The sequence below is a fragment of the Apium graveolens genome, chromosome 2 (assembly GCF_009905375.1).
Source record: "Apium graveolens cultivar Ventura chromosome 2, ASM990537v1, whole genome shotgun sequence".
Taxonomy (NCBI): Eukaryota; Viridiplantae; Streptophyta; class Magnoliopsida; order Apiales; family Apiaceae; genus Apium; species Apium graveolens.
In genome coordinates this window covers 251,009,193-251,025,647 of record NC_133648.1, presented here as the reverse complement: position 1 = coordinate 251,025,647, position 16,455 = coordinate 251,009,193, and the positions used below count along the sequence as shown (strand labels likewise).

The 16,455-nt window shown below is 29.5% G+C and overlaps 1 protein-coding gene across 3 annotated transcripts; it reads left to right on the top strand.

Annotated features, from left to right (window-relative positions):
- The first annotated feature begins 8,552 nt into the window (after nt 1–8,552).
- On the top strand, nt 8,553–15,348 carry LOC141708350 (mini-chromosome maintenance complex-binding protein). Of its 3 annotated transcripts, none has more exons than XM_074511933.1 (13): nt 8,553–8,837; nt 8,915–9,142; nt 10,749–10,871; nt 11,106–11,150; nt 11,479–11,595; nt 11,716–11,862; nt 12,973–13,047; nt 13,158–13,271; nt 13,514–13,716; nt 13,809–13,944; nt 14,198–14,425; nt 14,869–14,936; nt 15,055–15,348. In XM_074511933.1, exons 1-13 carry the CDS (start codon nt 8,655–8,657, stop codon nt 15,155–15,157), a joined length of 1,770 nt encoding a protein of 589 aa, XP_074368034.1. In that variant the 5' UTR covers nt 8,553–8,654; the 3' UTR covers nt 15,158–15,348. The 3 variants fall into 3 exon arrangements, with proteins under 3 accessions (XP_074368034.1, XP_074368035.1, XP_074368033.1); XM_074511934.1 differs by having other exon boundaries at nt 15,045–15,348; XM_074511932.1 differs by having other exon boundaries at nt 15,022–15,348.
- The last annotated feature ends 1,107 nt before the right edge of the window (nt 15,349–16,455 follow it).

Here is a 16,455-nt window from a genome sequence, read left to right as displayed (position 1 = left end):
AAACAAGAATTTGTCGGGAAAATAGAGTTTATAAATTACTATACATACCAAGAAAAAGAGATGGAACACTTATTTTTAAGAATAATTAACTTTAATTATTAAATTAAATTTACATAAAAAATTATATACTTTATTTAATTAAAAATTTAAATTTTCTTTCTAAAGTTTCTCTAATTTAATTAATAAAGAATATATTTTCTTTCTAAGTTCTCAAATTTTAGGTAAAGAAATATTCAAGATACATATTTAAAACATGAAAGGTATCTGATAATAAATAAGATTTTATACCAAAATCAGTAATTAAAACTTTAGTTTAACATAATTGAAATAGATTCAGAATAATTATAAAAATATCATTAGTAGATGTTGAGATGCAATTTTTTTGTGCAATTACTGTATTTATACATATTTTTAGTCTTAATTTTATTATTACAACGGGCGTCGGTCTAACAAAATATAATACAAATCAGTATGATTGTTGTCGGTTTCAAAAAAATGTGATATGAATTGGTATGATAAAGAAACATGTACCTAATTTTATTTTATTATATATATTATAACACGTGTTGGCCTAACAAAACATAACACACAATCAGTATCAACAATTATATGATTAATTTATTTTATTTTAGTTAATAGACCGAAAATTCACATTGCCATTTTATCTTGGACAGAACCGGACCTAAGTTGTATTATGGACACTGAACCGAACTGAACTAATTCGATTCGGTCCAGTCAGTTTTTGAACCAAAAAGACCAAAAAAAATTCAAAAAGAAAATCATATTAAAAACTAAACAAAAATTACAAAATCTAAAATATAAATATAGTAATGTGATACATAGAGTTCTAAAAGTATATAAATACAATACAAATTAAAAATTATGATTATAATTATTAAGATATATGTAAAATATTTATAATATAAAATTATAGCATTTATAATTTGGTTTATTCCGTCCGGATCAAAATATTTTTCAAAAGAACTAGACATTACCTATAAGGACCGAATCGAACCGAATTAGCATGGTTCGGTTCGGTTTTTCGATTTCGGTTCGGTTTTGTTTAACCATAATAGTTTATTGGTTCGATTCGATTTTTCGATTTCGGTTCGGTTTTTCGATTTCGGTTTGGTTTTGTTTAGCCATAATAGTTTATGTTTTTTTAAATAATCTTAATATGATTTTATATATATATATATAATTTTAGGGTCGTTGCTCAGCGCGACTTTGTCGACTGGTACTTATATAAAGGAGAATATGGGGGCCTTTATGTGACACCTCTTAAATCGTCTTATTCTATTTTTTGATTTTCTCAATTTTTTTAATTACTAAATATCAAAAACTACAATTACCTTATTAACTCCTAAATATTTTATTATCGTTCGTAATATTCTTCTAAAATTCCTACAATTTATTCCATTAATATTTTTGCAATTTTTAAGATAAATAAGATAAATAATTCAGGAAAGCCTGGACTAACAACTTAAATAGTAATGTTCTCCTAAAGTTCCTACAACTTATTTCATTAAGATTTTTGTCATTTTTAAAATAAATAATTGAGGAAAGCCTTGATCAACAAATTAGCTAGTTTAAAAGTTAATTGAGTAAAATCTTGACTAACAAGTTAGGTAATGTAAAAATGCAAGTAAATAATCCTATATATACATTAGTGCCAATTGTTTGATTCCAAAAATAAAGAACAAATCGTTAGATAGATTTTTTATTACAGTCTTAAACTACATTTTGCATGTTATTATAATTTTTTCGCTATTTATTTTATTAAACCTTAAGCTTGTGTTAATTGTTTGACTGGTTTTATAATTTTACGGTGCAACGTTTATTTAAAAAAGAAATGTGAAGGCTACAAGACTTAAAATTTCATTTTATACTATACATGTTCAAATTTAAGGGGGTGTTTGGTTGGTGTCAGGGAAACGGAATGGAATACAGAAAGGGAAAGGAAGAGAAAGGAAATGAATAATCCTCAATTGGTTTACTTGTTTGGTTCTGATTCGAAAATGGAATGAAAAATTACTTGATATATTGATATTTGATTTTTTTAACATCATATAATGTAAAAGGATTCAATTTATTTTGTATTTATAACAATATAATTTATTTACATTAAAATAAATTAAAAAAATTAATTTATAACATTTTATTTTTTTTGAAAAAAATTAACATATAAATTATATATCAAAATTATTTTGAATTTATAAAACTAAATAAAAATTATTTGTTATTTTTGAAAAATAATTTACATATTTATCTATTTTTTGGGTTGCAAAATTTAAAATATAAATAAAGTGAAAAAAATTAAGTTGGAAAGGGAAAGCAAATACTTAGGGGGAGATGGGGAATGAGCATGGTGGGATTTGGGGTAAACCTAAAACTTAAGCCCTGTTTGGTTGGAAGAAAATAGAGAGGAGGAGAGGGGAGGGTTCCTACAATAAAAAAATGTGTTTGGTTCATATTTTTAGAGAGGAGGTGAGGGAAATGAAGGGCCCAAAATCCATTATGGGACTTATTTTGTTTCCTCCCAATTTGGGGTTTTTTGGAGAGGAGAAATTTTATTGACAAAAATGACCTTACACATTCTTAATACATTCTTAATACTTACATATATCCTAAAGGACTTATATGTAATCTTAATTATAAACCTCTCCCTTCCCCTCCTGTACCAAACATAAAAATGAGTTAATTCCCCTCTCCTCCCTTCCTTCAACCAAATAGAATTAATATTATATCATTTCCCTCCCCTTCCCTTCCCTTCCCTCTATTAAAATTCCTCCACTTCACTCCCCACCGTTGAACCAGACACAGCGTAAAAGAGAGAAAGAGAATGACAATATTTACTAAACAAACATCAACAAAGGGAATTAGTCAAACTGATTCCCTTTCCCTTTGTTAATTACCCTAAACCAAACGCCCCCTAAGTAATTTTGATGTAGTTAAAAGATAGAGTAAAGGGCAAAATGTATACATATTGTTTCATAATTGTGTAATTTGTGTAGCTTAAATTTCATTTTTAGCAACTTGTGTATCTCAAATTAGCAAAATTGTGCAAATAGTGTACAACCGTCAAATATGCGTTAAGTCCGTTAACTCCTTTCACAATGGGAGTTAAGAGTATATAACTTTTGAGCAATTTGGCAAAGCAATTTGGCAAAGCTAATGTCAGGCAACTCCAAGAGTGGCCATGTTTTTTAGCCTAAATCTTGACATAAATTTGGACCGAGACAACTCTCTAACAATTCGGTCTAAATTTTGGTCTTAATTTATATATCAATATTTAATTCTTTCAACTATTAATATATTGTTATTTTAATGTATTGATATTAATTCACATACATATTAATTCAATTGGATGCCAAACGAATAAGATCATCTTAATTTTAAACTTAATAAATTTATTAAATTAAAAAAAACATTACACTTAAACAATAAAAATGAAGAAAAATTAATATTATATTTAATTAACTAAAAAAACAAATATTAAACTACTCTGAATTAGTATATTGTTTCCACAAATGCTCGATTAGTGCATATCGAAGAATAATATGAGTTTTTTATTTTTTCTTTTTCGATATCGTCCAAGAAATTGTTGAAATCGAGCATTTTCATCATTTTCTGTTAGAAAATTAGGATTTTAGAGTTTAATTTAATTATGTTCTTGATGTTAATCCTAAAATCTAATGATTGGAAATTGTTCAATGATATTTGAACTTAAATTTTCATGTATGGTTTTAAGATTTTTCTTAATGAAATCCATATGAAATGAGAGTTGAAAGTAACTTGGAAAAGCTTGAAAAAATTTGAGAATGTTTGTCCCACATTGAAATAAATAAAGGAGGGTGTGTGCTTTATATGGTATTACCCACATAAGTAGTATACAACTACTAAGGTGTGTGATGGTCCATTGTGTTGTTATGTGCTTCACGCGCGCACACACACACGCGCGCGCCCCGCCCCGCCACGCACCGCACCGCACCGCACTGGACCGGGTCGGGTCGAAGGGCGATTTGGGCGAATGTCTCGCGTACGCGAGGCGACCTGGGCGAGGATTTTATTTATTTGAGAATTATTTTAATTCGAATTTATTTATCGGTGACTGGATTATGGGCTGGGTACTGAAATAGGCTAAGTCACTTTGTTAGTGGGCTTAGTCTAAATATATTGAACCTGCAAATAATCTGATCTGTAACAAGTTCTGATAATAATGTGGGTGTTAATGTGAAAAGCTATTACAAATAATTTAAATTCAAAAGCTGATCAGTTTTGATTTTTTCATTAATGAATTCAAAATCTGATCAGTTTTGATTTTTTCATTAATAAAGCAGTTTAATTCAGACATTAAGTGTGTGTACAGTTTCATTTTTCCTCTCCTATAAATAGAGGCTAAACTGAATGAATAAAAAAAGAACACACTACATTCTCTTCTCTTCTCTTCAACCTCTCTGCATTTCTCTCCCACAAGTCCTGAAGTGCTGATATTTTCCGGCGACTAAGGTGCTGGTCGAAGTGGAGCTTTTGTTGCTGCTGTTAACATAAACTCCGAGCTGTTTTATCCTGGTGGAGATATTGTGCGCATCCCAAACGCAGCAGGTAGGGGCAATATTCTCTTCAAGAGCAGCCAGGACTTCGAGCAAGGCCTGGTGACTCAGCTGTGATCATTTTTCTTGGCATTTTGTATCTGTGAACCTGTATTTCAGTCACTGTTAAAAGCTATGGTTTCTGTTACATCTTTCTTTCTCTCTACGTTATTTCAGTTACTGATTTTGTTTACCTGCATGTTTTGTTTTGTTAACTGTGGTCTTGGCCTACACTTGTTAAATTCTTTATACACTTGCTTCTATGTTGCTATATTTGTTAGTGAGATTTTACAACATTTTCAACCGTCTCAACTTCTGGATCTCTGGAATTTCGATCGGCTCTTGAATTGGAGCACTCAAATCACGTTCATCTTCAATTAATATATTTTTGTTAAATAACTATTATATATAAGTGAAAATTAAGAAATATAATTAATAACTACTTAATACATATATATATATAATAATATTCAATCAACAAATTAATAAATATATAAAACATAAAAAGTTAATATTTTATTATTAAAAAGATTTAGGCCGGTGAATAGTGCCGACCTAAATTTAGGATAACAATATTTACCGGCCTAAATTGGAACGGGGCAATAGACCACTTTTAGGTAGATTTAAAACGAAATCGGTCCAAATTTTGGCAAATAGGCCACTCTTGGAGAGGCCTCATAACCGAATGTGAAGTTCCTGACCCCTCCCTAAAACACACGTGTATATCTTATGTTTTTTCAATTTAGTGTTTTAATATACATGTGTATGTCTTGTTTTTTTTCAATTTAGTGATCTATAAACAGGCTTTTAAGGTGTCACAAACTCATTTATTTAAATAATTGTAATTTGAGATTTAGAGTTTATATTTTAAGTTTGTGTCTACATATTATCTAGTTTATTAAAACACATTTGCTAATCTAGATAATAAGTAGACAAGAACTTAAAATATAAACTCTAAGTCTCAAATTATCAATATTTAAATAATTGAGTTTGTGACACCGTAAAAGCCTATTTATAAATTGCTAAATTAAAAAAAGACATAAATATGTATATTAAAATATTAAATAAAAAAAAAGACATAAACATGTATATTAAAACACACGTGTGTTTTAGGCTGGGCTCACTAGCTTAAGCCCTCAGTTATAACATTGGCTTTGTCAAATTGGTCAAAAGTACACTATTTACATAACTTTGCTAATTTGAGATACACAAGTTGCTATAAGTGAATTTTAAGATACATAAATTGCACCTACATAAATTGCACCGTCATAATATAACTAGTATAATAACATGTGTGAGACATGAGTCATATTTTAAAGTTTTTTTTATAAATTATGTAATTATAATGTTTGTAGAGCCCTTTAGTCAAATTTTGAAGAAATAGAAATAAAATTTCTCTCCAACAAGTTCCATGACCCCGTCTATAACATTAGGAGTTTCGAATACTTCCTCACTTTTAGGAGTGAATATCCTCTCAACTATTATTATATTATATTTTTCTTATCCGTTATTTTATATTTAATGAATGAATACAAACAGGGTAGTAATTGTGCGTTTAAAACGAAATGATTAAATTTAATATGTAGAATGCCTTTAGTATTTTACAAATAAAAAGTTACAAATTAACATATATGTTGAATACAGAGTTGACCAATATCTTTAATTTTATTTAAATAAACTATATGTACTGCTCTATATTATTACCGAGTTCACTACTAACTTACAATTAACTTACTCAATTTAAAAAGATAAAAAATGCATAACTGGAGTCATAATGACTTACAATCATAATATACAATAATGTACAATTTACATTATTGTTAATATTAAAATTTATTTTAATGAAAAATATTAGTTTTTGAAATTCATACATACATATGTATGAGAAAATGTTAGTTTTTTATTTACACTACTGTTAACAAAGTAAAATTAAGTTATATGTATGTGTGTTAGCATGTAAATTATTGTATGTTACATCTCTTAGTAAATTATGATGGTTTCAATTATTTATATGCTAAATATCTGATTTATTTACATGTATAATTATTATTGACATCTAGTGAGATAATTGATTACCTAAATAACATGTATTTATAATTACTCAAAAATTAAAATTATGTAATAAATAAATTGCCATAATTTATATATGATATTCACATTATCACTGACAAACAATCCATATATATTATTTACGCAACCGGGTATCAATTATGGTTGTAACATAAAAATGAATTATATATTTTTCAAACTTATTATTTATATTCATGATTTTTTTCAAGAATTCGAAAAAAATGTATTTATATCGTTATTTAAACCATTTTTAAGTTTCTTTTATTACGACTATAATATTTCTTCATATAATAATTTGATAACATTTTATACTATTCTTCTAAAATTAAAAAATTTCAGTTCGACAAAATTTTATAAATATCAGTTGAACTAGTTAATTTCTTCAAATTAGTGAACAAAATATATTTTTTCCTTACATAATATAAAATACATTGAATCAAATGCTATAATATAGTATAGATATAACTTTTATTTGAATAATTCAAAATATTAAAATAATTCAAAATATTTGTACAATATTATCTTCATCAATGAATATTGTTGATCTAAAAGAATTCTTTTAAAAAAGTTAGTTTTTAAAGTAAAAAATGAAAAATAAATCGATTTAATATTCATCGTTGTTTTAACAAATCTAGTGAGATCTCATTTCAAATTTCAAATATTTTTAAAATTGGGACAAATCCCAAAAATAATAATGCGTTACCCATGAAGTTTGTAATTTTAATATAAATAATCAATTGACTTGATTTCATAAAGACTTCAAACACATTGATTTATATTAACATAAGATATTAAAAAATTTCACATTATTAGTAAGATATTCTCGCCGAGTTTTTAATTTAAATTTATTAAACGTAGATTGTGACTATGTTTTTCGGCCGGGTCATATAGTCAAATTTTGAGTATTTTGTGAACAACGGGCCAAGCTCTAAAATTCATTAACTAATTATAATTCGAATTTATCTAAATATGTAATACAAATATAGATTATTTACATATAAGTGATTCTATTTTCAATATTTTTTAAAAATTTATATATGTACATTTTAATTACTTTTTATAATAAAAAATATGTTAAAAATATATGAGATATATTTTCATACTAAAAAATGATTAATAAATAAGATAATAATCCATGTATGTACTATACCTCATTTTATATCTGTAATTCAATTCTTTAAAATTAACTGTATAAATATTCAACTAACGATCATTTTTTTTTGAAATTCAAGTAATTATCTTTAAATTTAAATAAAAAATTCATTTAACACACTTACATGTTATGTGTATGATAAAAATCACATATGATAATATGTTATAGTGGTAAGAGGTTGTATAGTTGAATGAAATAGCTTAAATTCTATTCTCACAATAAAAAACAGTGGTAATTTAGTTTTTTCAATGAGTTCTCCTATTATATATAAAAGAGATAGGTACACATTTTACTCTTTACTCTAAAAGATACAGTAGAGCACAATAAATATAAATTTGGCATATATTAGAAAAAAAACAAGTACAACAATGAAAAAGTTCAATAATTTTATATATTAATTAGTGCATTTTCATATGTATTTTAACATTGTAATTATAAAATATTTATTTTATTTTCAACATAGTGCATATACAAGTAAATATTATTATATTTAACAAAAAATATTTGATATTATCTTTAGAATATTTTTTATAATGCTGCCGCGAAACGCGATTTAGTATCCTAGTTTAGAAGATAGTTAGATTACCATTTTTTAATTCACCACCACTTGTTTTTAAAGTAGTTAATTTATTTATTATATTTATAAAGAAATGTGGCGGGAAAGTGGGGATTGGGAAATTGGCGGGAAGGGCGAGTGGATAATAAAATGCTGCTATTCAATCCGAGTAATTAGGGTTTAATAGAGAGGGAGGTATAGAGAGAGAGAGAGAGATCAGGAGAGAGAGAGAGGATAGATCAAAAGAGAGAGAGAGAGAGAGAGAGGTGGGAGATCGAGAGAGATGGTAGGAAGAGAGTACGATTTGGTAGGCAACCCACTGGGAGCAGTGCGGTCGACGTTCGAAAAAGCAATTGAGGCGGGTGGTTCAAACCCTGAGCCCTCATTTTTAATTGATGGAAAAGACTGGGGAGCTACTCAACTCTTTCATCAATTCCTCCTCGACCAACCATCCGCTCTATCTCAGGTATCCCCAATTTTCATTATATTATTATTGTTATTATTGTTTGACAATATAATTCATATTTAATATTCATTTCTCAGATACCTATACTTGACCGTACAAGTCTTCCTCATCTTCAACCAAATACACTGGTTCGTTATAGAGGCATGGTTCAAGATATGCTGGGTAATGAGTTCTATGTTGGCGTTCATAAGAACGGTGAAGGAAGTTGGACTACCAATAAGTTCACTGATGTTTCCCATCTTCCTCTCGGGACTTTGTCGGAAAATACTCGCATTTGGGAACGTCGATTGCTCTACTGCGTTCCCGTGAGTTCTTATCCTACTATCATCTGTTTCCTACTGGCTATTTCCTGTATTATGTCTATCTCTGATAAATTTTGTTATTTTTGCGTGAATTGGTGAAATTATTTAGCACTTAATAAATTTGATAAATTGCGGGGTTTACTCATGTTTTTATTTACATTAGACTGCAATTCATTACCTTATACTTAACACCCGATTACAAGCCTAATGTCTGCATAATGCAGTTTTGGCCCTAGAAGGCTAGAAGTTTATAGAATTTAAAATTCTCAATTAAAGTCTGGACCCTAAAAACAAAGACCCTTCAATCTAGAGTGCTTTTTATTCTAAAATATCAAGATTTCATTATTATACGTGTTTTATTATTGATGGAACTCAAACATTCATATTGTACTATGTATCGCCAAATACATTATGATTCTAGATTGTTAGAAGAAGAGCTTGAGTACTTGCAGTGTGAACTGAGAAAGGTTATTACGAAATAGAAATTCAATGTTGTATAAAGAGTCGTTTATGCAAATTTAGAAACTGCTCTTCTTCATTATGATTTGGATAATAAAAGTATTGATGCTCTACTAATATTGAAAAAGATTGTTTAGCTTGCTTTGCAACTAATTTATCTACAGAGGTAAAGGAGGTGTCTCAAATTAAAAGGTTCTTGAAGTGCTACTATGTAATATCTCTTTGTCCAATTAATATATATAGTAATAAGACTTTACCTCAGAATGCTGGCTGGCTTCTTGATAGACTTCATAGAAAAAAGAAAAAGGGCTCTGCCTTAACTGGCACTTCACGTAAATATCAAGGCTGAGTATCCAAAGTAACATTGCACACAAATTCTTTTTAGGCTACGAGTAAGTGCTGTTAAGGTGCTTTTTATCACAAGGCGTGTCAATCTTATGTGTGAAGATGGTTCTGAGTTCTGAGAAGCTTGGGCATATGAGGACTAGACAATAGTCACGTGTTGTGTTTAGCTGCTCTGATTTATTTATTTATTGTTGGAAAACATAGGCAGACGGTCATGTACTGTTTTGTCTTTTTCCTTGAGATTTGCCTCATTCTCCTGGCCTCAATATCGAGCATGTGTACTCCCCTGCTCTAAGTATGATAGGCCTATAGGTTAGACAATACTCCTTTGACTGATACAATGTGTTCCCTTTTTTGTGGTAATAATGTTACTCAACAGAAGCAGATTCTTTATAGAGGAGACTTAATACAAGACAAGCCTAATTGAATGTATCCACATATATGAAAAGTGTGAGAAGCGATACCATATTAATAGAACTTACAAACTGATAATATGCTCTAGTAATGGTAACATTATTATTTGTATGACATTTTTCTTCTAGTTCCATTTCTTGTCAGGCGAGTTTAAAAATTATTTTTTCTGTGGTTTTATTTACTTCTTTCAATTTGACGGACATGAATTATTTGTGACAACTTTCTCTGAAGGTCGGTTTAAATTCTTTTTATAATTTTATTTCAACATTCCTGATTATTTTATAAGTAGTAACATCTTATTCTTCAAGACCTGTTTCAGTTTCTGCTATTGATGTTCAGTCATATTGCAAACAGGCTTTGTTATTAATACGCAGTTGAACTTTCATTATAGGTACCGGGACAGAATTTATGGGCTGAATCGTATTCTGAATCTGTGACAAGTCCCTGTTCTAATGTAATGTCTCCGCATGGGGAAAAGCGTTCGAGGGATGATTGTGAAGACATGGATTTCCAAGTAATTTTTAGTAATCCAAATATATCTCATAGTTCTAATTACCGTGTCAGGATAGCAGTAATTGCAATTCATTTATTTTCTTAACATCACAACAATGCTAGGAATAGGATCTTAAATTTTACAGTGATTATCTACCCATATTTGCATTAATAAGCTTGTACATGCAAACTCTCATAATTCCTTCATGTTTTTTTTTCTCATTATGCTAATTGTCAATTCTAACAAAAATTTCAGGCATCTGATCAAGACTTTCAGGGTTCTACTAGTGCAAAAAAGATGGTAAGAAGCTAATGATCTCCTTGGCTACATTTATTTTTATATTTTATAGCTGCTCTGTATATCTACTATGACTGTCTTGTACATGATAATGGCACATTAAAAAGTATCCTTATAGTTAGGATTTCATATTCTTTTTACAATGTGGTATCAAAAGTAGCCGTAGACCATGAATATAAAATATATGGACAAAGTTTTATTTGTTTGATGATTACAAAAATTTGTATCCAAATCACTATGTAGATGCAAAGTTTGTTGTCCTCCTTTTTGCTGAATATATTTCAAGTTATCTTTTGGTACCTAAACCTAGACTTGATATATATTTTTTCAGAGAGAGAATATGCATTGTCCCCTGCTATTACGTTCTGAAGAGCATATTCTGCACGGATCTACTTCTAATTCAGATATGGTGCCTTTTGATATAAAATCTCTGTCTTGTTTAGTTAAGGTCAGTAATATTTGTTTAGCACTTTGTTTTTTAATAGCTACACTTACATTAAAGTTTTCTTGTGGTTCAAATGATGAAAATTTTAGCAATATATATTTCTGTATTGAAAATGAAATGCAGATATATGACACTCTAGAGTCAGAACTGAAGCTGAATGATGTTTTTGAGTTTGTTGGTCTTCTTACTTTTGATACAAAGCTTGCCGCAGAGGATGATACTTGTGATGAGTTGTGTGAGGATGAATTGGTTCATCTACCCCCTCGCAAGGTCTAGATCCGTCTTTTTTGTCTTTTCTTTCTTTGGTGTTAATACCTTGAGTTTTTGTAATGATCATATGTTCAATGAGATAAGCTCAATTCTTTGGTAGTTTTTCAAGCTCAAGGTGTATTACGGTAAGAAGTTTTGTTGTTTGTTTTTATTTTCTAAATGTTGTCTGGCCAGTTTCTAGACGCATTACCTTTTAACGGATTGAGTTTAAAAGTCTTACGGTTTGTTGAAATAAAGGAAAATGCTGAATGATAAATCAGCTGCATGAGCTGGATGAATTATTCTCTTAAAGAAAATAATCACAAAGTGAAAACAACATTTTATTGCTGATTTGTTAGAACATTTGAAAAAGAATAACACTATTGTTTAATTCTTGAAATACAAAATTATATATGTAGTTTTATGTGCATGGCTTGAACATGCTAATAATATTATATTTAAATAGAACTATTTAATGAGTCTAATAGTTGTACATAACAATATTCATAATATATTTCTTCATATTATAGTAATTATGAAGACGATTAAAATAATGTTACGGAAAAAATTGTAGTTAAAAATGTCAACAATAATGACGAGTTTCCTGTGAATATATTAGGACATGTTTAAAATAAGAGATGGCATGTCCGCAAGGTAACTTAAGTAACAATAGGGATTAGCTTGGTATGGGTGTACGAATAACTTGGCTTATTCTGTTAGTAGAGTTGGGTATTAGCGGAACAACTGTTAAAAAAACGAAATCTGGAACTTGTCTTGGATTATGGATATATAATGCCTTACACTGAAACAAATTAGTTTTGTTTGTTTAAGCAACTAAATGTTAAAATCTGAAATTTAAATAACATGGTTACCACTGGCTTCACATTCTGTATCTAGGTTATGTATCTGTAGCATATATCCAGGTACTAAACTTATATTAAGGCCTTGGTGTTTTGAATCAGTAGTTGTGTATCAAGTCTGAGTATAGTCTACTAAATAGACTAGTTTAGTCATGTGTCTAATTGCTTTTGTTTTGATAGAATACAAAGAAGAAAAACTGGAAGTAAAATGGTATTTAATTTTTCTAGCAAAAAGTAAAAAGAGAATAGATTTGACTATGTAATTTTGCAGGTTCCTCGTCTTCATTGCATTGTACACCGGAAACTTGCTATTCATGACTTTCTTTCTGCTTCACTAACGTTGGAGGTAATTAAATTTTATTTCAATTACTCGTGTAACTTATTTTTCATCTGCCTTTTGTTTTTCTTGATTTTTCTGCATACTGTCATTTGAGTTCCGCAACTGTAAAAATACAGCCAAAATCTAGTTTGGTGAAAGGAGTACGGGAGTCACTTTTGAAACATCTTACTTCTGTTCTTGGAAATGATGATTTGGCTGCTCAATTCATGTTAATGCACCTTCTGTCTGGGGTAGGTGGCTTTAAATTATAATAATCATATTTCTCTCGGACACTCTTTTTCTTGTTTTTGCTAATTTTAATTACACACGCACACACCATGAGTCGAACTCTCGATTCCCGCAAGGGGGACGAGAGCTCAACCAATGCACCAACCCTTTGTTGGCATTTATCGGACGCCCTTACATTATACAAGACGATCATAGTAAAGTTCTGGATTTTTTTAACCTAATGTAAAACAATTTATTAATTCAGGTTCATACTAGGTTTGGATTGGTAGCTATTGGCAAGTTGTCGCTGAATCTAACTTGCTTTAGTAAAGAAATTTTGACTGTGTTTGGAAATCGCATTAAAGTTGCAGTTGCGAATCTTGTTCCCTTCACTATGTGTATGCCTCTCACAATAGATCATCTGAACAGTGCTTCGCTTGCGCCAGCTAAGGATTACCAAACAAACAGGTACAACTCTTGCAATTATATAAAATTAGTATCTCTTGTGTCTTCTGTCTGACAGGGAAATATTTCATTTCAATTCATTTGTTATGCTTCAGACTGGTGTCCGGGCCTTTGCAGCTAAGTGAAGGTACCCACTTAATAGTAGACGCGACTGAATTGCAGACCGGTACTCTCAACTCTGTTGGGGTTGAGAATGTAAGATTGCTGAAAACCCTATTAGAGTCTCAAAAGGTAAAGGCAAAGTACGTTTATGTGTATGTACTATGCAGGCTTATAGATATATGTACCTAAGTGATCCTGCATTCCTACTAAGGTTGATATATATTTGCATAATGCCCAAGTGTGTAAGTTCTTTAATTTCATGATCTTAAACTATAAGCTAGACTAGTTTATATCTATGTATGTGAAATTTAAACCAGTAATATTGTGTCAAAGTTTGCATCTCTAATAATGTTCCTCATATTCCTGGTACTCCTTTTCTCAGGTGGATTATGATTTTAAGTACTATAAAATGGAGATGGCAGCAGATGCTCAAGTGTTAATTTTATCAGAGGGAAAATCAAATATTTTGCCAGCTGATGTCATTCTACCTTTTCATCCACAAGCTCCTGGTGTTTCTGAGTATGTGGATATGGAAGCACTGAAAGCTTGGAGATGCTACTTGGCAACTTTTAGATCATTGCAGCATTCTATCGATTCAGAAATGCAGAAGGTATGAGCTAATTTGTTATGTTACCCTATAATTCTTATACTGAAGTGGTATTAGCTGGTGAGTTAAAATAGGCTAATCCTTCTCAAGAGAATTCTCATCTGTTTTACAAGTAATTTTTTTAATTTATATTTTGTAGCTTTAATATTTGAATTACAAGTTATGTTTATATACAGGGAAGCTTCCTTACTTGCTTTAGCACTAATCAGTAATTGAACTGATAAAAACTGTATTCTAATTAGCAACGTCATTTGCAAACAAAATACTTGGTGGCAGTAGAAGCACTTTATCCTCCCCATACAGTGACTTCCATTAATTTGCAGTAGACCCTGCCTTTTGAAATAGTTTGCATAAGCTCGTCTGTTTGTGTTGGAAAAGCAAGGTTTCTTTGTTGAATAAGATATGAACTGGGAATTGCATCTAAGTTTAGTATATTATGTATGCAGATTGTAGAAGATGACCTGGTCGCAGCTAGGCAATCAGATAGAAGCTTAGGCAGCTCGGACTTTAGCAGGTTGGTTATTAAATAAATTAATTAATGTATCATCTAGTTATTTGATTTCCTTTTTCAGCTATTTGAGATTTTTTTTTCTGAACAGATTGCTAACTATGTCGCGTCTAGTGTCAATCAGCTTTGGTGAAACTTGCTTGTCTTTAGAACACTGGCAAATGGTAATGGAAATGGAGAGGCTGAGACGTGAGAGGTCAAAACCAAAGATAGTAATTGGGCATTAGATGGGATGTTTTTTATTTGGTGAATTATGCAGATCTTGAAAGAATTTTCTTCTGGTAGACTTTTATGACATGTTATCTAGGGTACTGAAAGAAGGCTTGTATCGTCTGGATTGTCTTTGTCAATTTTTTTTTGGTTAATCTTGTACATAATTGAGGGCACTTGTGATCTAATGAGCAGTTGATCCTATTTATAGGCCCGTTCACAAGTGTTTTTTTTGTCAAAGCCTTTCTCAAGAGTTTTAAACATACAGCTAGTAAGTTGAATTTTTTTTTCACGCTAATAGTAAAGTTAATTATTTAACTAAGAACAGATTTTTTTAAATGTTTCTTCTAAATTAAAGTATTACACATTCAGAATTACACGTCAAAAGGTCAAATGAAGTGTAAATTGAACAGGAGTTTCCTAACTAATGCAAGTTTAGAGTTGCTCCAAAATTTGTCTAAACTTTAGACATAGTTGTAGTGATCACCTAGTTAAAATTAGTTAATATTTATTAATTTTTACAGTCATAAAATTAATTTTAATCCCATTTTGGTTAAAGGTAATAAGCGAAAATAAATGAAAATGTGCCTGTATAACAGGAGAAATGTGAGCGTCCGCGTTCAAAACCGATTCCAAACTCTAATGTGGAAGTGTAATACTTCTTTTGTCCCTAATTAAATGTTCATTTTATTTTTTTTTTAAATTTAAATTGACTAATTTTTGATATAATATTAAAAATTTTCTATTGATTATTTTTAAAATTTAAAAGTTACATTAAAAAATAAAAAAGATTAATATATAATTTTTAATTATTATTTTAATTTTATTATAGATCTAAATTTTGGTCAAAGTTTAATTAAATTGACCGATTAAAAATTAAAATAAATATGCATTTAAAAACGGAAAAAATACTATAACTTTTTTAATAATGAAATACTCCCTCCGTCCCAAATAAACGTGTCATGTTTTGATTTTTTATACTATTCAGGGTAAACGATTAACTACTAATTTATATCTAATCTATAAGATTAAATACAGTCTTGAGTGATATTTTTGAATTCGTATTTTTGAGTATTTTAATACAATAAAATTTTTATATTTAATACTAATACAAAAGTAAACATATTAATAATAAAAAATGTGTATTGATAAATTTGTTTAACACAAGCGAGAAAAGTATACAGAGACGGAGGGAGTATAAGATATAACAGTACCCCAAATAACGACAGGAAATTGCGTTGAGAACACGAATTGGTTGGAATATCCGTTAAAATTTAGTAATTTGGGTGTGAATTTATAAAGGTGAGATAATAAT